We start from the raw sequence: 21,585 nt of genomic DNA, 5'->3' as shown, positions 1-21,585 counted from the left end.
TGCTGGTGGTTCACAAGTATTCATAACTCCAATTCCAGGGTATCCAATACCCTCTTGTGAGCTCACAAGCATCCATAGCTCCAGTTCAGGGATCTGATGCCCTCTCCTGACCTCCCTGGACACCAAGCATGCATGTGATGCATATACATTCATGCAAGGCCAAACACTCATTCACATAAAATAAATGTATTAAGCTAGGCGTGGTGGCACACAGAGAGTTTCAGGCCAGCCCGAGATACAAGTGACCTTGTCTCAAAAGTATAAATAAATCTTAAAAAGTGTAAAAATTTTTAACAACACAGCATATATAAAGTAAACAAGCAGAATATCTAAAAATACAAATCACTAGAGTGGAAATTTAAAACTTAAACTTTTAAACAGTATGTTGCATATAGCAAGAGTTACTGAAAGTCTGAAATCTGAAGAAGCCATGAGTAATTCAGCTAAGAGTTTAAAATGTTAAAAGTGCTAAGAAACAAAAGGTAGAACAAAATAGCTATTATGTGTTTAATGATAGCCAAGTGGGAAAAAGGGAGAGCAGAGACTGATGCCAAACAGCACCATGTAAGTCAGAGTACTATGACTAGAATTAAGTGTTCCTCACACTTAACAGGACAAATATGGTAAGGGTAGACATTGATAAGAAAGGCTCTTGAAAACATCATTAAGTAATAAAAGATACTACTTCTAAACCAATAGAAGGAAAATAGTAAGGAAAGAGAATATTTTGAAAGAAAAATAGGAAAATGTAAATGAAAATATAAATTATCTAATCTCTTAAAATGGATTATCAAGTATCGTAAAATGCATTACTTAAATGTTCTTCACAGATGTTTCAGCACAGATTAAAAATAAAAACTAGACAAAAATAAAGATTGCTATGAGCTTAGAGAGAAGGCTCAGTGTCTCATGCTTGCTGCTCCTGCAGAGGATCTGAATTTGGTTCCAGCATTCTTACAGAGGGCTCACAACCACCTGTGACTCCTCCAGCCACAGGGAATATGATATCCTCTTCTGGCTTCCATGGGTATCTGCATTCCAGTGCACTATCCTACACAGACATACAGGCATGCACACATACAATTATAGATAAATCTTTAAAATATAAGTAAGTAAGCACTAAGAGACTGTCCATTTATATATAATAGCATATTATCACCAAATATTCTAACACAAAATGACTCTTCTGTGAATCAGAATAATAGAGGCTAAAAATAGCACCCAAAAAATGATGAAATGTATAAGATTATCATAAAGAGTTTAATATTTTAGTTAATTCCAACAGAGCAGGATTAAGAAGTTGTGCCCTATGATTCATTCCTTTATTTCAGTACCCAGGAATCTAGAAAAAAGAAAACTTACAGAAAGACTGTAAATTCATTCCAGCAGAACTACATAGTAAGACACTGTCTCACAAAGAAGGGAAATGATGTTTGTAGTCATTATTACTTATGTCATATGAATTGAAGAAGTTGTCTTCTATTCTTAGTTTGTTAGTGTTGTTGTTACTAAGGCTTGCTGCATTGTTAAGTGCTTTTTCTGCACTTATGGAGATGTTGCTTTTCTGTGCTGTATTCTATTAATAAGTAGTTCTATAGTAAAATAATAGTTTTACAGTCAACATATGTTGACCCAAACTACAGTTCATGGGATAAGCCCCTCTATTTTGTTGTTCAGTTCTTTTTATGTATTGCTGGACTCTATTTGATATCATTTTGTTGATATTTGTGTGCGCGCGCGCGTGTGTGTGTGCATGTATGCGAATCTGAATAATGCATAATTTTCTTCTTTTTTTCCCCCAAGACAAGAGTTTCTCTGTGTAACAGTCCTGGCTGTCCTGGAACATGCTTTGTAGACCAGGATGGCCTCAAACTCGCTGAGATCTACCTGCCTCTGCCTCCCAAGTGCTAGGATTAAAGGCACGTGCCACCACAGTCCGACTAATTTTCTTTTGATGGTGTTCAATATGCCTGTTTTGTCCTGTCTTGACATCAGGTTAATAGCCTTACAGAATGAGTGAGAAGTATAGCTGCTTTTTACTTAAAGAGTATTAGAAAAGTTGGAACTAATTCTTGTTTAAATGTCTGCTGGCAAAATAGCCATCAAAACCATCTGCTCCTGGATTTTTTTCTTGTGATGAGTGTTTTTGTTTATTGATTTTATCTCTGCTTGCTTTAAGTCTACTCAGACTCTGTATTACTTCTTGAGTCAGTTAGCTAGCTTGTGTTCTTCTAGCAATTAAATTATTTTGCCTGGGTTATATAATTTATTGAGGTATCATTCTTATTTCCTTGTATTTCTGTGTTTTTTCTTAAAGTCAGTGGTGTTACTTTTCACCCCAATTTTGGCAACTTTAGGCTTATCTAGTTTTTCATTATCAATCTAGTTAATGTTTTACTTTTTTTTATTTTGTAAGTAATGAACTTTTAGCTTCATTTGTCTCTCTATTTTTCCATTCTGTATTTCATTGATTTCTCCTCTATCCATTTATTTACATTCTGCTTGCTTTGATTCAGTTTTTAATTCCTTTTCTTTTAGTGTGGGACGTGAAGTTACTTGATTTGAATTTTTTTCTTTTTATATGTTTAGAGCTATAAACTTCTAAGCACTGTTGTAGCTGCATCTCCTACCTGTTAGTGTACTGATTTTGTTTCATTCAAATTATACTTGCTTATAATACTCCTTCTAACTCTGACTCTGTGTGTGCAAATATATGTGCACATGCTGGAGGGGATACATGTGTGCGGAGGCCAGCATCTCCCTCAGTCACTGTCTACTGTACTTTTTGAGACAGGATGTGTCACTGAACCTGGAGTTTGACAGTTTGGCTAGGCTGTCTGGCCAGGAGGCCCCAAGTGTTCTACTGTCCCTTCCTCCACTGTTCTGTGGATACAGGCCCATATCACTATGCACAGGTTTATGTGGGTGCTGAAAGGGGAACGGGATCCTCGTGCTTGCATCATGAGCATATTAACCAGCTGGCCTGTCTGCCCATCCTCTTACTTTTATTTATTATGGTTAGCAGAATGTTCTTTATTTTAACATTTGTGAATTTTCCAAATTTTCTTCTGTTGTTGATTTGTAAGTTTACGCTTTTGAAGTTGAGGACACACTTCAAATGTTTTTAATTCTTCAATATGAGACTTGTCTTGAAGCCTAACAACTTTCTTCCTGGAGAATTTCCATGTGCACGTGATAACAATATGTATTCTCCTGTTAAGTCACAGCATTCTGTATGTGTGATAGAGCTAATTAGTGTGTTCATCTTGCTGATCCTTTGCACTTTTCTATAAAGTTTACTTATCTTTTTCATGTGTGCTTTTTTTCATCCTTTTTCTTTAGACCTGTTTCCGGTCTTTGAATTTAATGTATCTCTTTTAACATCATATAATTGAATAATTAGGTTTCAAAGCCATTCTCCAGGTCTCTGTATTTTGCTAGGAATGTTTTGTCTACTTGTATTTAATATAAATGCTGGTAAGGTTGAATTTCTGTCAGTCCTGTTCCTTGTTTTCATCATGTCTTACTTCGTTTGGTTTCCCTTTACCTCCATTATGACTTCCTTTTGTGTTACTTTTGTAAATGGACCGTTTAATTATGTTGCTGTTTCTAGTATTTCAAATATTTCTTGGTAATTGTCATGGTGATTACAGTCAGCATCTTAACATGCAATAATCCTATTTGAATGAATACCAGCAACTTTAAAAATATATAAAAAGCTTGTTGCCATATGTCCTGACTCTATCTTCTTTTATGTTGTTACTGTCATCCTATTTTGTCTTTATACAGTGGATGTCCATCAATTTAGTTTCATAACACCTGCATTATACATTCTTTCTAAATGAGATAGGAAGAAGGAAAGCTTAGAAACAAACAAGTATCCATTGATAGTTTTCGGGCAGAAATGCATTTGTTTTACATGCTACTGGTATGGTTACCACACTTTTGTACTCTTTGTTTCTTCTGTCCTCCATGGTTTCTGATGTGAAGTTTCTAATAATTTTACCGAATCTCCCTTGTATGCTTTCATTTAAGTTTCTTCCTACAGTCAAGCTTCATTGTTTCCCATTGTTTTCTGGAACTTTGATGTGAATATATCTCAACATGAATCTGGTAGAGTTTACTCTGCTTGAATTTCTGAATGTGTAAATAAATGTTTTTCATCAAGTTGGGACATTGTCACATTTTTCAGATGGTCTCTTTCTTGCTCCCTGTCTTCTAGGATATGTTTCGGGTCCGTGGTCTGAGGCCTGTGCTGCCCTCATCTTGGACTTCCTTCCTTTCTCTCTTCCTTTCTTCCAGCTGCCTGAGTAATCTCACTTGGCCAGTCTTTGGGTTTGTTGATTCTTCTGTTAGAGTGAGCTTTCAGTTTTAATTAGGATTCTTCCCAACTCCAGATTTATGCTTCTTTTTATACAATATCTGATTATCTACATTTTGTTTTGTGAACTGTTTTTTCTCTTTATACTTCTTTAGAACTTTGAGTCTTATTTCTGAATGGCTGATTTCATTTTTCTCTATTAAGTGCAAACATTAGGTTTCCTCATAGACATTTCTTACTAAACTCTCCCCCCTCCAAATGTGGATCATAATTGTTTCCTTGTATATCCCATATGTTAAAAGTGAGGGTATTGTATTTTTTATTTTTTTATTTTTTGAGATTATAATGTAATTACTTTCTCCCCTTTCTTCCTACCCTTCCCCATATAACCTTCACTCTCTTTCAAATTTATGGCCTCTTTTTTCATTAATTATTGCTACATGGATATACATACATACACACACTTACTTATATTTACACATATTCATAAATATATAAACCCAGCCTGCTCTTTATAATGTTACTTGTATGTATATTTTCAGGGCTGACCATTTAGTATTGCACAACTAATCAGTGTACTCTTTCCCTGTGAAGACTATTTCTCCCACCCTGAGCATTCCTTTGTTACCTATAGTTCTTTGTGTAATGTTGAGTCCTTATGGTCTTTCCTCTGTCCACTTTAACATGTCTGTTTTCCTTGTTCAGCTCATGTTTAGGTAGTTATGTTTAGAGACTTTATGGGCACAGATCATTTTTAGGAGACACAGCCTCACAACAAACCCCCTGATCCTCTGGCTCTTGCAATCTTTTCCCATGTATGTATGTATGTATGTATGTATGTATGTATGTATGTATGTATGTATCTGTCTGTCTACCTGCCTACCTACCTACCTATTTTTTTTTGTTTATTTGTTTTTACATCCCGACCGACGTTTCCTCTTCCTCCCTCCCTTCCTCCCAGTCCCCCATCCCCGAACCTTCCCTTTATCCACTCCTCATCCTCCATTTCTCTTCAGAAAAGGGCAGGCCTTGATGTCTCAATGAGAGTATTTTAAATAACGTAGTGTGACAGTGTGGGAATCAGATGATTCCCATTGCCAGACGTGTAGTAACCCCTCTGCACTAGTCCACTAACTTGATGCTCTTTGCTTTATTTACCCACTCATCTTTCTGCTTCGATACCAGTTAATAATAAGGGTTTCCTTACGTGTCTAATAAGACTTTTCCACTGTTGGATTAGGGCTGTGGGAATAGATGAATTTAAAGGTTGGTGGCCTGGGGTCACCTGGGGGTGCTGAAATGTTTTGGAGCCAAAAGGTGATTCGATACTGTATGTCTCTGAATCTCTGCTTAATTCTCAGAGGTTTTTATTTGGTTTTGTTTGTTTGATGTTGTAACATCACTTTGATTTGATATTGTAATATCACTTCTCCCTCAAAAATAAAATCTCAAGCAGGGTGTGGTAGCACATGCCTTTAATCCCAGTATTGAGAGGCAAAGGCGCAGAGGATGCTTTTTGAATTTGAGGCTATCCTGATCTACATAGTGAGCTCCAGGCCAGCTAAGACTGCATAATGAGACCCAATCTTTAAAACAAAACAAAAATAAAAACTTGGAACAGCAAATAAAAGCAAACAATCCATAGGAGCCCACAGCATTCAGCAGCATCAAACTACCTTCCCACAGTGTATATTTCTAGCAGTTTCTCGCATTTGGTCTTTCTGAATAATTTGATCATTCTCTCCCTCTCTCTCCCTCTCTCCCTCTCTCCCTCTCTCTCTCTCTCTCTCTCTCTCTCTCTCTATATATATATATATATATATATATATATATATATATATATATATATGTGTGTGTGTGTGTGTGTGTGTGTGTGTATATATACCTTCCCTTTATCCACTCCTCATCCTCCATATATATGTGTGTGTGTGTGTGTATGTATATGTGTATGTATATATATGGATGTGAGAATTTTTAAATAACCATGGTTTGATAGCTTTATTTTAAACATTTCTTCCTTTTATCTCCTTTTTCATTTTCATTTAATTAGTAAGGACAAACCAAAGGACTATGTTTTACTTAGAAATTTCCCCAGTAGATTTTCAACATTAGGCACATTTTTTTACTTTGGAAGTTACCGTACACAAAATAGATTTGCTGTTACATAATAATTATATATTCATTTCTCCATTTTCTAGTATCATTTCCTAGTTTTCTTACTTAGTTTACTCTTGAGGTTGTTTTAGGCTTTCATTAGTATTATCTTCATAGCTCATGGCCTGGTTCAAAAGTCACCACTTTAATCTTTTATTACAATAGCATCCCACTAATATGTAACAAAAACTACAGCATTTATTTTATAACAAATTACCTCCAAAATTTAGCTGTTTAAAATTATAAAGATATATTCATTCACATTTTACCTGGATCACAAATCTGAAAAAGGCTTAACTGAATGGATTTGGCTCACAGTTCCTTATGAGGCTGCAATTAGAGAGTCAGCTGAGATTTCAGCCTTTTGAGATTTTGTTAATCTGGAATATATACTTCCAGGAAGTACACTCTTGATTTTTGAGGGCACTTTATTCATTCCTGAGAGCCTTCCATGGGGCTGCTCACTCTTCTGAGGAAAAAAATAAAATGGAAGAGGCTAGAGAAGACAGAATGAGGGCTAAGCAAAACAGGTGGTAGAGTATGAATGTAAGTGGTGGGGAGTTCCAATATGAACAGTTTTGTGAGGTGGAGACCTCAGCCATTTATAAACTAAGGTCTAATAACATACTCCACAGTATTCTATTACTCACCTAGGCTACATGTAACATAGGGGGACACTGGAATTCAGACAGTACAGGAATCATTGACAGCTTTCTTGAATCAGCTAACACATGAAAAATGTTTTAAGTTTTTTTTTTTAGTTAGCTTTGAAAAATGAATAGATGAGGCAAAAAATTAGTAAGTCCATCTTGGGCACTAAGGCCTTTTTTATAGGTGGCAACGTTCTTTCTTTTCTAGCCAAATGGCACTTTTTCCCCAGTACGAATGGAGGACTGCATTCTAGGCCACCACTTTACAACATCTTAAAGCTAGAATCCATGGCTGCTTAAGTCTTACATAAAACAGCATGGTGTTTACATATTGAAGAGTCAGTGTACCTCTATTTTAAGCTTAAAAGCCATCTTACAGTAAAGGAAAACTAGGTTTATTTCCTTTATGATTAAACCTGTTTCACAAGGATTGGGCTATGCCCCACTTACAACCTTAACTATAAATGCTTCTGTAATGATTGTTCCAGGAATGGCAATCATGTCTTTGTTTCAAAAAGTTATTCATAACCACTTTGCAACCTTACCTTCGTTTCAAAAGGTTATGTAGCCACCTATGACTACCTTGTAATGACTGCCTGTTGTTATGACTACCTTGTTATGCCCACCTTGCAACCATGTCTTTGTTTCAGGAGGTCATTAGGACTAACTGGTTATGCTTATATTCTGCTTATGTAACCCCTCATGTCTTGCCCACCAAGTCCCCCATTTGGAAACCCCCTATCCCTGAGCTATAAGAGCCTTATTTTCACATCCAATGCTGACCTCTAGAACCTCACCTTAGGGGGAGGCACACGAATGAAAAAGCTTGCTTTAATTGCCTGCTTTAATTATTTTCACCATGATGATTTGGGTCAATGGTCTTTCTCCTCCCATCTTTGGGATTAACAGTATAACCTGCTTACATCCTTCCAGATGCTACTTGCCCATAAACCTGAGCATAAACTCACATTGATCTTAAGTTGTGCTCTTTTTTTTTTTTAGTTATGACAGTTTTGCACAAGCAGCTTCAGAGCCATATTAAGTATTCATCAGCTAAGAAATGTTTCTGTCTCTTCTCGCCTCTCACCTGTACACATTCCATAGTATACCACAAAGGAGACATAGAACAGAATTTAAACTTAGCTTTAAACTCAGATGGAATTCTAGTTGTTCAACAAATTGAATTGTTTTTGTTCCTTCCGTGGTAAATTTAATCATTGTGAATTGATGACTAATACTAATCAATAAACTACAGGGATCTTACACAAAAATACTTAACCTATAAGACTACCATCTTATGAAAACAGATAATGTGAAGCAAAATTCAGTGTTTAAAAGTAGAGAGTTTTTATAGAAGTCTTCTAGTTTTCATGAAGGTAGTAATTAATTGTTTGTAATTTCTGTGTCCAATGAAGAAACTATTTTTCTTTAATTAGGAAGCATATAACCACTGGAGCTTGTATATTATCATCTCAAGTATGAAAACTTACTTGCCGTTTTGACTCTGATATATAAAATAACCATTTAGTCTATATCTGTTTGCTTCTCTTACCTTACAAACTATCACCTCTGATAACAGGTCACATTTACTAAGCTGTTTATATGCCTGATACAGTTTCATATTTTAGCTACAGTCTCATAATTTCTGCAGCATTTTATGATGAAGCCCTACTATGACTCCCACATTCTTTCATTGCTACTTTAATAAATGGGGACAGAAAACATGGAGACACTATGTGGCTAGCCTCAGTTCATCAAGGTTGCTAAGATTCCCACCTGGAGCTGGGGGTCTGGTTCAATGCCAGAGTCTAAACAGAGAGTGAAGACTAAAGTGCTGCTCTTTGAGCCCATGGTGCCTTCTCAAGTGTTCGTCATAATTGGAAAGTACTTGCTTTGAAATAAATAATACGTTATGCAGTATCGCCACCAAGTCTGAGAGAATGTTTTGTGATTTCATAATGGTCTACTGGTCCATAATTGGATTTATATTGACTTAGGTTGAATTTTGTTACAAAATGTAATAATAGACATGACAGAAATAGGTTTCTTCCTTTCCTCCCTATGACTTTTTAATATTTTCAAATCCTCTTGTATTGTAGTCATGAACCTATTATGATAAATACTGTTGGGACGATTTTCTCTTGTCTTTTTAACAGGTATTCTAACTAATAATGAACACTGAAACTAGGGAGCATTACCCCCTATTCTCATACAGCTCTGGGCCAGACAGGCCTGTTTGTATAGTGCCGATCTGCATAAGTAAGTGTCTCTAGAAGTAGGTCTGTTTGGAAGCAGCAGGAAGCCTTCCCAAGTGTCTCAGTAGTCCTCTACAGCTTTTCATTCTTTCTTCCTCTGAAGGCTAGAGTGAATAAAGGGAATCAAATGAGGACAGATCTGTGTGTCAAATAGGAGACTTGGGAGAAGCTTGCTGTGACTTTATAAATGATATACCATCATTCTAGATAGCTTGTTTTCAGTGGCTGTACAAATGTAAGAAGTGCAGAGAAAGCAGTTATGATAGGATATTAGCAAATCAGGAATCTTGAGTACTGCTCTGTGTCACTGTACTTGCTTGTTGTTCTTTATAGTGATAATTTCTCTATGTAAAAGAAATAATCATAAATGACATTGATGGGTATATATGAAATACATTTGACAGAATAAAAAAATTCATTGGTAGAGAGTTCAGATGTCTTCTTAGTCTCTGATGTATGCTGTATATTGCCTACTTTTGGCTCATATAGTTTGTATTCAAATACTAAACTTAGTCTTAATACCTAATAGAATGTTTGAACATTTAATTATGAAGGTAAGTTCTACTCCCATGACTAATTGTTTGATCTGTACTTTTGCTTGAGATAGAAATAAATGAATTTTTTTTAAAGTCACTTTTGGAAGAAATGCAAAACCACATCGACATAGTTGCTCTTTCTAAGCCACAGAGACTGCTCACCACTGTGGACTCCTGCTAGACACTGCTGATGTCATTTCCTTGTAAAACCCCTTGGTTGTTCATATTTGTCTTCTAATGATGCTACGTTTATTTCTTTCCCAGATCTTCCTCAGAACTGTGATCCTAACATTCCCTTAGTTGCTCAGGAATTAATGAAAAAGATGATTCGTCAGTTTGCCATTGAGTACATTTCAAAAAGTGGTAAAATTCAAGAAACTAGAAATGGTTCGATTGGAGCAAGTCTCGTATATAAAAGTATCCAAATGAACCAAGCAGAGAACTGCCTTCAGGATGAGCAGGAAGGCCCCTTAGACCTCACTGTGACTCGAACGCAAGAGCAAACTGCTCAGCAAGGTAAGTTGTTTGTTTAGCATGTGATACATACATTTTTATTTTAAAATACTTAAACATGGATGTTTTATGCTCATAGGAGAAATTATCTCTTTCCTTGATTTATATGGCATAGACAAGAGAGATAAGAATGTAAAGCTCTGTGGTGCAGTTTTCAAAGATTTATCTTTAGTTTATAATTATATATGTATCGTGCCAGTGCACATGAATGCAGGTGCCCAGGGAGTCCAGAAGAGGGAGTCAAATATCTAAAGCTGGTTTTCCATGCAGTTGTGAGCCTGTTAATGTGGGTTCTGGGATGCAAACCCAGATGTTCTGGAAGAACAATACATGCCCTTAACCACTGAGCCCTCTTTCCAGGCCCTCTACTATATTTTTAATAGTTTATAAAAGAAAAATTGATATCTTTCTTGTTTTTTCAAAATAGTATGAATTTCAATGAGCAACTTAAAAATAAAGGACATGTATAAAGAGATACTATGAGGAAGAATTATTTTCTAGTAGACAGCCAAAAACATTAATTTAGTATTTGCTCTTTAGTTTCTGCACTGAGATGAGAAATAAGTAGATGGTTTACCATTCAGTGGGTTTTCGTTGTTGCTTAATTTTTAGATTTATTTGTTTTATGTATATGAATGGTTTTTTTTTTTTTTTCATGTATGTTCGTGTATCACATGCATGCTTTGTGACTTCAGAAATCAGAAGAGGGTGTTGGACCCTCTGGCACTGGTGTTACAGATGGTTATGAGCCATCATGTGGGTACTGAAACTCAAACCCAGGTCCTCTCTAGAGCATCAATTGCTCGTAACTGTTAGGCCTTCTCTCCAGTGTCCCCTCCATCCAGTTTTTTATAATATAATGGAGAAAGGGGAAAGTTACCTGTGATAAATCTCTACACTCCTATAATTAAACATACAGAGATAAATTTTTCAGAAGGTATTTATACCATGTTGAATCTATGTAAAGTAGAATTTATTTGTACCATATCTGTGATTTCACAGAAGAAAGACAAAAAGAGCCCTTTAAGAATGTGGGGAGGAGGCCGGGCGGTGGTGGCACATGCCTTTAATCCCAGTACTCAGGAGGCAGAGCCAGGCGGATCTCCGTGAGTTCGAGGCCAGCCTGGGCTACAGAGCAATATCCAGGACAGGCACCAGAACTACACAGAGAAACCCTGTCTCGAAAAATTTTTTTTAAAAATAATGTGGGGAGGAAGCCAATAAATGGCTTATCTGGAGATAAGAGAAGGAATAGCTTTTATTAGCATGGTTTAGGGATCATATTACTTCTTAAAGCTGTGGGGGAAAACAAAAGGTATCATTGAAAAGATCCTAGAATGTATTGGCATTAGGACTCTAACATTAGGACATCATCATCATGGATCAGTGTTTAGAGGAGACATCTCTACAGTGTGTGAGACCCATCAATATTGAAACATGGATGTAATCCCCATTTTTGGTCCCTAATTTTAGACTGTTAGCTATGTTTCTAAGAAATATTAAATTATTAGTCTATAAGAAAGGTAAAATATAACTACAATTTAAGACTTAAGAAAAATATATATCTGTACTTTGTCCTTTGGACATTGTAAAGCATGGGGTTTTTTAATCTTTATTTGCTGTTTATATTTTATATATCCTGTACTTTTACAGAAGCAATTTAGCATTCTACAGGCTAGAACATGAGCCTAGGTATGTGACAGACTTATAGTTGCAAATAGGAAAGGATGGCAAAAGAAAGGAAAATTGAAACTTACAAACATTAAGTCCAAAATGCTAAATAAATTTCATCAAATTGAATACAGTAAGATATTGCACACATCCATAATCTCAGCACGTAGAAGGTAGAGACAAGAAGAACAGAAGTTCAGGCCCAGCCTAGACTACTTGAGACCTGTTTGAAAGAAAGAAAAAGGTAAAATAATAATAATAATAAATAGACAACAAACAATGAAACTGATAAACTGTGTAAGACCTTACAGAGATCATATAACTTTCTGAAGGTCATAAAATAAGATCTCTAAAGCAAGTGCTTCTATTTCAACTAATTAGGAATGCTTTTGCAGATAGAATATCCAGTCAGAAGTTTACCAGTTTGTTGATTTTACTAAAGTGAAATGACGACCTGATCCTAAAATTGACAAGCAAGTCTTAAGGAGCCAAAGAAAACAAAATCACACCTTTAGTCCTAACACTTGGAAGGCAGAGTCAGGTGGATCTCTGTGAGTTCTCAACCAGCCTGACAGCCAAGGCTACACAGAGAAACCTTGTCTTGAAAAACAAACAAGCCGGGCGGTGGTGGCGCACACTTTTAATCCCAGCACTCGGGAAGCAAAGCCAGGCAGATCTCTGTGAGTTCAAGGCCAGCCTGGGCTAGCAAGTGAGTTCCAGGAAAGGCGCAAAGCTACTCAGAGAAACCCTGTCTCAAAAAACCGAAAAAAAGAAAAACAAACAAACAAACAAAAAAACAGAAAAAAAAAAAAAAGGAATATCCAAGGTAATGAGAAGCTTGCTTTAAGACCCATGAAGGATTTATAGTGCAGTAATTAAGACTTTTGGTCAGAATATAAATCAGTAAGAGCTCAGAAATTTCCCAGGATTACTGAAATTTTAGTAAAATACAGATGTCAGTATAAATCACTGGGGAAGATGTCCTGTTCTGTACATGTTCCAAGGCAACTGGTTACACACCTGGAAGGAGGGTGACAATCACTACCTTACACTAGTCATAAAAATGTTAAGGGGTAAATGTAAAAAGAACACTATACAGAATAGACTAGGCTAATGAAGCTTCTAGAATATGACTGCTTGAATTAGAGAATGCAGTTTTCACTACTTACAGCCTTGTGACCTTTGCAGGACATTGATCATTTTGTTCTGTAACTAGAAAATTAGTATTAATAAAAGTCATGCTGTTGTGTGAACTTTAATGTCTAAAATTGCACTCTTAGTATGGCACTGTCCTAGCTGCTTTCTGTTGCTGTGATAGGCATCATGACCAAAAGCAACTTGGGGCAGGAAGCAGGTATTTGACTTACACATCCTGATCATTGAGGGAAATCAGGACAGAAAATGAAGCAGGAGCAGAGGCAACGTACCATGGTTGCTTGTTTTCCATGGCATGCTCAGTTTGCTTCTTAAACAATCCCGGACCACTTACCCAGGGGTGGTACTTCCCATAGTAGTCTGAGCCCTTCCACATCAATCATTAATCAAGAAAACTCCCTCACAGGCCAATCTGATGGAGGCAGTTCCTCACTTAAGGTCCCCCCTTTCTGAGGTAATAACAATTTGTGTCAAGTTAACAACTAGGATTCGCTGTCACAAGCCCACCATTGTCATTTTAGCACTCAGTCACATCTCCTTTTGTTGTGCTTAGTTTCCAAATACAAACACCAACCAGGACAGAATCGTGTAATACGATACAACTGTTCCATGTACAACCGCAAATGCATTCTATATTTTAGAGTAGGTGGCAAAGTACTTTGAAGAATGCTTAGTCTTTTAGTTTCTCATAATTTAAACATAATAATATACATTTACAACAACTGCTGATTTTAACCTCAATCAATTTTACCTTGTGTGGTTAAATAGAGTAACGAAAACAGATGCTGGCTTAATATATTTGTACACAAACATGTTAACGAAGTAAGACAAAAATAATCATGTGGCCTCATCTGGTATTTATAACTACCTTCCTCTCCTACCCATTCTGTATTTCCTCCACCCTCAGCAAGCCCCTCACCAGGTCTTGTTCTCTCATTGGAGCAGTGACCCATACATTGATTCCTGAACAGTTTGCCCTTTGTAATCCTACCTAGATTGGATTGTTATAGTTTCCATTGACTAGTTATAGGACATGGTAGCACTAAGAGACACCCTAAGGATCTCCTATACTACAGATGTGATCTTCCCTACATGTATGTCTATTACTATTTGTGTGCAATTGCCTGCAGAAGCCAGAAGTGGGCATCACATTCTCTGGAACTTGAGCTACTGGTGTTTTTCAGCCACTATGTGGGTGTTGGGAACTGAATCCAGGTCTTCTAGAACAATGGCCAACGCTCTTAACCACTAGGCCATCTCTTTAGTCCCTGTTGTTCCTTTTTTATCAGTCTGTTGAATTAAGGGAATCAGAGCCCAAAATAGCCAGTTGGCAGTCTTAGCTTCCAGTTCAGTGGAATGCTTATTGTGTCTCCTCATAGACGTACTCCCTTCTCTGGCACCAAAATGTCTAGGCCAGTTAAAGTATAAGGTAACAGGAACAGGAAGCAAAAGTTTTCCTAGTTTGTCACTAGGGACAATAGTGAGTGGAAGCTCCTAGATTCCACCCCTTGATTCTTGTACCCATTAATCCTAGCTATAGGAGAAACAGTACCATATATTGGACACTGATTTAAAGCATGTACGGCCTTCTAGATAACATTCCCATTCCCCAGCGCTCCAGGCTATTGCCACCTATTTAGTGCTATCACTGTTTAAAGGGTCGTTTTACTGTTTCATCAAGCTAACTGCTTCAAGATAGTGGGGAACATGGTATAACCATTGGAGTTTATGATATTGGGTATATTGTCACATTTTTCTGGCTGTGAATGAGTTCCTTTGTCAAAAGTGATGCCGTGTGGAATACTGTGCTCATGATAGTAGTTTGGACAGAAACATTACATACAGAAAAGGAAAATCCATAACCAGAATAAGTATCTACTCCTGTAAGGGCAAAGCATTACCCTCTCCATGAAGAAGTGGTCTGATGGAGTTAACCTATCACCATGTTAACTCCAAGGAATGACACCATATTAGGGGTTCATTGTTGGTCTCTGCTGCTTGAAGATTTGGCACTCAGCAGCGGCTGTAGTCAGGTCAGCCTTGTTGAATGGAAGTCCGTGTTGATGAGCCTATGTATAACCTCCATCTCCCAGCATAGCAACTTTTTTCATGGGCCCATTGTGCAGGAACAACCAGGGATGGCCAGGGAAAGACTGACTGCACAGAATGAATCATGCTATCTACCTGATTATTGGATTCCTTTGGTAAAGTAACCTTTTGACAATCATTTGCATGGGATAGAAATAACCTTGTGTCCTCTGTCCATTTAAAGAAGTCTATCCATGTACTTTCTCAAATGTCTTTCTCACCAGTTTTCCAGGCATGCTTCTTCAAGTCTCTTGACCATCCAGTCAAATCCAGCAAAAGCACTTTCGTATACTTTCCATCATAGAAAAGAACTGTAGCTTTACATATCTTTGACTTTATGAAACTACAAATATTTTCTGGCTATCAGTTAAATACCCATGGTTAACAGCTGAAATTATAAGACTTCACCTAAGAGTAAAGTAAGAAAAACTACAGATCCAAAGACTTACTAAACAGTACATTGGGTGAAAAGGGGAGGAAGGGTCTTATTTGAAGAGATAGTTAAAGAATGGCCAGAGGGGTAAGATGAAAAAAGCCCTAAGACCTTGTTAATGATATTGATATTACTTTGTATCAAGCAGTGATTGTGAAAGTTTCATTACTAGTGATAACTTTAACATTTTTGTGGAATTTAATTTTAAATAGTTTTCTTTGTCCAGACAATATGAAAGAGTTTCCTTTTCATTTATATTCACTGTCCTTCATGCAATGAGTCATTATTTGTTCTGTATATATAATATTTGTGATAGATAATGTGGCTTCAAAGACTTTTGAACTCCTGTCCATAGTGGAGTATAACTGAACTTCCTGATTGGCATTGTATAGTAACTAAAAACCAATAATATTGTGAGGAGTTAACAGATGTTTTTCTCACTTAATATTCACATTCAATTAAACATTAATGGTTGTCTTGACATTTCTGAACTAAAGTGAGTCTTTAAGATTTCTCTTTTTGGGGAAGCTGCTAACACTTTCCCATATGACCATTACTGATTCAGTGAACAGAGTTCACTGATCTTAGAGAATCTACTGTATACAGTGCTGTGTGCTGGTTAGATGTACTGTGTGTAATATAGAATTGAGGAAGCCAGTAATGGGTTAATTAATGAAGATAATAATTATTGAATCACCACCATTTTCATGCCATTATTTTAAGAAATAAATATTATAAGAAAGTCTCTTTATTAATTATAATGCTTCAATAGACTCTAACCCTACTTACCCCTCAGACCCTACTGGAGTGATGGTTTTAGACTAGGCAGATTATAAGAAAGTGACGTAGTATAGAATTGACATACATAAGATGCTGTGAATTTGTGAAAGGGATGAGATGCTCAAAAATGTGGAGAAATTAGCAAGGCTAGTAGAGTACCATATAACTGAATTCAGAAGAACAAATCTAAACAGAGATGAAAACGAATTCTGACTTTGGAAGAGTAGAAAAGATTTCTTTGTGTTGTAAAGAATTCCTTGTCAATAATTTGCAGGATGAGGATATTTTGTAAACAATTTTTAATTTTTTTGTCAAAAGGCTTGATAAAGTGTTGATGCTGAAGAAATTGTTCAGTATGGTAGTGGCTTAAATTTTCAAACATCAATCCACTTTTGAATTTATCTCTGGTGGTATTGTATGTACAATTATATGTCCTTATTTAAAAGTGAGTTGCCTGCATTTAGAGTATTTTGCAGTACGGTTTGGTCACAGGCAATTAAATTGTGATGCTAAATGGCAGTGTGCAACTAGTAAATGAAAACAGTGTTGTGTTTATTCTGCTGTCAGTTTTAAAAATACAGCTTAATAACCATGTTCACTAATTAATCTAAAAGTAATTAATGTACTATTGACTCATATATTTCTAATTTGTTTTCTCTTAAAGAGAAAATGCATGTCTAGAAATATAGTTAAGATCTCTTTAAATCTTTTAGCTTCTCTTTAACTAATTACTGATACCACTAATTTATGCATTTATATGGAAAGTAGTTTTCTGTTCTTTTCACATAAATTATATGCTAAATGCACTGTTTTTTTTTTGTTTTTCTTTCTTTTTTATTATTAAGAAATTTTCTATTCATTTTACATACCAACCACAGATTCCTCTCTCCTTCCTCCTCCTGCCCCCCCCCAGCCTACCCCTTCCAATCCACCTCCCATTTCCACCTCCTCCAAGGCAAGGCCTCCCATGAGAAGTCAGCAGAACCTGGTACATTCATTTGAGACAAGTCCAAGCCCCTCCCCCTGCACCAAGGCTGTATAAGGTGTCCCACCATAGGCACTGGGCTCCAAAAAGCCCACTTATGCACCAGGGACAGATCCTGATCCCACTGCTAAGGGGCCCCTTAAGCAGGTCAAGGTACATAACTGTTTTACCTATGCAGAGGACCTAGTCCAGTCCCCTGGAGGGTCCACACCTATTAGTCCACAGTTCATGAGTTCCCACTAGTTTGATTTGGTTGTCTCTGTAGATTTCCCCATCATGATTTTGATGCCCCTTGCTCATAGAATCCCTCTTCTCTCAGTTGGACTCCTGGAGCGTGGCCTGGTGCTTGGCTCTGGATCTCTGCATCTGCTTCCATCAGTTACTGGATGAAGGCTCCTATGATGACAGTTAGGGTAGTCACCAATCTGATTTCCAGAGTAGGCTGGTTAAGGCACCCTCTCCATTATTGCTAGTAGTTTAAGGTGGGGTCATCCTTATGTTTTCCTGGGAACTTACCTAGCACCCTGTTTCTCCCTGTCCCCATGATGTCTCCCTCTATCATGGTATCTCTTTCCTTGCTCTTCCACTCCATCCCTGTTCCAACTCAACCAACCTGTTCCCTTATGTTCTTACCCCCCATCCCCTTCCTTCCATCCCCCCCTACCTCCAGTTTATTCATAGATATCTCATCTATTTCCCCTTCCCAGGGTGATCCATGTGTCCCTCTTAGGGTTCTCCTTGTTAGCTAGCTTCTCTTGAGCTGTGGGTTATAGTCTGGTTATCCTTTGCTTTAAATCTAGTATCCACTTATGAGTGAGTACATACTATGTTTGTCCTTCTGAGTCTGGATTACCTCACTCAGGATGATATTTTCTAGTTCCATCCATTTGCCTGCAAATTTCATGATGTCATTGTTTTTCACTGCTAAGTAGTACTCCATTATGTATATGTGCCACATTTTCTTTATCCATTCTTTGGTTGAGGGGTATTCTAGGTTGTTTCCAGGTTTTGGCTATTACGAATAATGCTGCTGTGAACATAGTTGAGCAAGTGTCCTTGTGGTATGATTGAGCATCTTTTGGGTATATGCCCAAGAGTAGTATGTCTGGGTCTTGAGGGAAGATTGATTACCAATTTTCTGAGAAACCGCAATACTGATTTCTAGAGTGGCTGTACAAGTTTACACTCCCACCAACAGTGTAGGAGTGTTCCCCTTGTTCTACATCCTCTCCAACATAAGCTGTCTTTGGTGTTTTTGATCTTAGCCATTCTGACAGGTGTAAGATGGTATCTCATAGTCATTTTGATTTGCATCTCCCTGATGATTAAGGATGATGAGCAATTTCTTAAATGTCTTTTGGCCATTTGAGATTCTTTTGTTGAGTTCTCTGTTTAGCTCTATAAGCCCATTTTTTAATTGGATTGTTTGTTATTTTGATGTCTAGTTTCTTGAATTCTTTATATATTTTGGAGATCAGCCCTTTGCCAGATTTGGGGTTGGTGAAGATCTTTTCCCATTCTGTAGGCTGTCATTTGGTCTTATTGACAAATGCACTGTTTTTAATTATAAATATTTGAAATACCTACTAATGTTGTAAATGCACATGGACCACTGTCTAGCACTTTGGCTTGTAGGCATAAGTTAAAGAAGGTCCTTATAACTTGAACATGAAATGACACACAGTAAGGTGCTTATGTCATCATTGTACTAAGAAGGGTAATTAGACATGGATACTAACAGGTGAATGGAAAGTAAACTATAATATATTAAGAGAGAATGAAGTGTTCCTTCTTCAGGTATATCATCATGAGAGCATAGTGAACACATAGTTCTTATCTACTGGATTAGTCATTAGTATTTTAGATGTGTACATACATGAAAGAGCAATACCAGTAGATGGATCCACCATTTGACAACTTATAAATTATCCCTAGGATCAAGAAAATGCTCTGTCTCCATTTCTCATCTTCCCAAGCTGTCCTCCTTACTGACTGTTCTTACTACAGTTTTCTTTTTCAGTTCAGACAGTACTAGGAGTGACATTTTCCCCCATCCTAGACAGAGGAAATGCTCTTGCTGTCTGAGAGGTATAGTATCCTGTAGCACTTTTTAAGAACTAAGTACAAGTGATTAAATTGAGAAGAAAGACAAGGTTTTGGTGAAAACTAAACATAAAATTAGGCTGAATGGGTAAACTAGTCTAGATACTTGAAATAACAACTTTTATGTAGCAGGAACTTCCTTTCCCTCCTTTACTCTTCTGATTTAAGTGTTCTAACTTATAACTCACCACTAAGTTGCTTCCAGATTTTCAATTTTTTATTTAGCAGATATTTTCAGAACACTTGGGCCAGGCACTCTGAGTAAAATAGATATGCTGGCTGTGTAACTGTAGCAACTAGAAGGTGACCTACTAAATAGTGAATAATGCATATAAACAATGCTGTAATGGAAACCTAGAATGATGACAATCCACCAAGTCCAAATTATGTCTCGGGTGACTGGCTAATTCCTAAGATTTGAGAAGCATCAGTATGACTATGAGGGGAGAAGAGTAGCAGTCCTCTGGGCAAAAGAAGACAACTGAAGTATGGAACCTTAGAAATGCGGAAACAGCATAGAGCTTCCCAGATGGAGTTCCCTGCTCCCCAGCCCTTTGTGCTCCACTCTCCACACACCATCGATACCTTATAAAGATGAAATCTTGTCAATCTGCTGGAATCCTCCAGTGACTTCCTGTCTCCTTCAGAATAATACTCAGCATTGAAACCATGGCCATGTGGCCATGAATGGCTTCTGCTACATTTCTGATCTTACCTCAGTTTTAGCCTACTTATGCTACCCAAGCCATACTTAGCTTCTGGTATTCTTCTATAACTTCAAGCAATTTTATATGGCAGTCCTTCTCTACAAACCATCCCATCTAGATCCTTATCCAGTACATCTGCTTGCTTGTTCTCAATCTCATCTTATTCAAGATCCTATTAAATAACAGTCCTACACCAGTAACATAAAGCTGCCTCTTATGCTGGGTGTGGTTGTCAATACCTATAACCCTAGCACTCAGAAGGCTAAGGCAGGAGATCACAAGTTAGAGGTCAGCCTGGGCTAGTCAGTAAGTTCTAGGCTAGCCTTTTCTAGATAGTAAGTCTACCTTTAAAAAATAAATAAAAGGCCGGGTGGTGGTGGCGCACGCCTTTAATCCCAGCACTCTGGAGGCAGAGGCAGGCGGATCTCTGTGAGTTCGAGGCCAGCCTGGACTACCAAGTGAGTTCCAGGAAAGGCGCAAAGCTACACAGAGAAACCCTGTCTCGGAAAACCAAAAATAAATAAATAAATAAATAAAAGGTGTACATGAATATGTGGGCACATGTGCTTGATCCCCTCAGCTCAACCTCTATTACTTTATCAGCTTGTTCTGCAGTGGCTTCCTAGGCAGGACTGTTGTCATTGTGGTAGCATTGTGAAGATTGGATTGTCTTACTTGATACTAAGCACCATGAGAAGGCACTTTGCATGATTTTCTTTCTTTGTGTGTGTGTGTGTGTGTGTGTGCACTGCCATTCAATCATATTGCTTTATACATTATAAGTACGCAGTGCATGATTATTTATTTCTACTGAGGAGGTTATGAATATGATGTTTTGTTCATTCTTCTTTGTGTTTCCTGAGACAATTATATACTTGGATCGATTTAGTTACTGTAAAAGTCAGTCAATTTTCTATAACTTTGTTGGGTTTTGAGTATGCTTTTAAGCTGGTATTTTTTCTTCCATGATTCCTTTCCAGAGGCTTAACTTTCAGTTTTTGAGCAGATAGAAAGATGTATCTTCTTGGCATTGTTTGTTGTTGGATTTTAAGTTAATCGTGTATTTATTGTGCTGACCTTGTCCCCTTAACAATTTCTGAATCAGTTAAGTTATTTGTGAAAATTCAGTGTTGTATCTGTGATAACTACATTTTAATAAAAAATACTGGAAAGTTTGTTTTATAGCCATTGTCTTTCCTAGTTCTATATTATTATATATAGCTTCTTTATCTAG

At 37.1% G+C, this 21,585-nt stretch overlaps 1 protein-coding gene across 26 annotated transcripts in view; it reads left to right on the top strand.

Annotated features, from left to right (window-relative positions):
• The window catches only part of Lcorl (ligand dependent nuclear receptor corepressor like), a 172,509-nt gene that overhangs the window by 113,616 nt on the left and 37,308 nt on the right, over nt 1-21,585 (top strand). For all 26 annotated transcript variants that reach the window (XR_013042883.1, XR_013042884.1, XM_016000186.3 and 23 more), the window contains one exon: nt 10,181-10,432. Coding sequence is in view for 24 of the 26 variants with exons in the window: in XM_016000186.3 (XP_015855672.1) it covers nt 10,181-10,432 (252 nt within the window). In the remaining 2 variants the exon portion in view is untranslated. The remainder of the gene's footprint in view (nt 1-10,180; nt 10,433-21,585) is intronic.

Source organism: Peromyscus maniculatus, chromosome 10 (genome assembly GCF_049852395.1).
Source record: "Peromyscus maniculatus bairdii isolate BWxNUB_F1_BW_parent chromosome 10, HU_Pman_BW_mat_3.1, whole genome shotgun sequence".
Classification (NCBI taxonomy): domain Eukaryota; kingdom Metazoa; phylum Chordata; class Mammalia; order Rodentia; family Cricetidae; genus Peromyscus; species Peromyscus maniculatus.
Note: the sequence above shows the minus strand (reverse complement) of the source record. Positions and strands in the feature narration are given on the sequence as shown.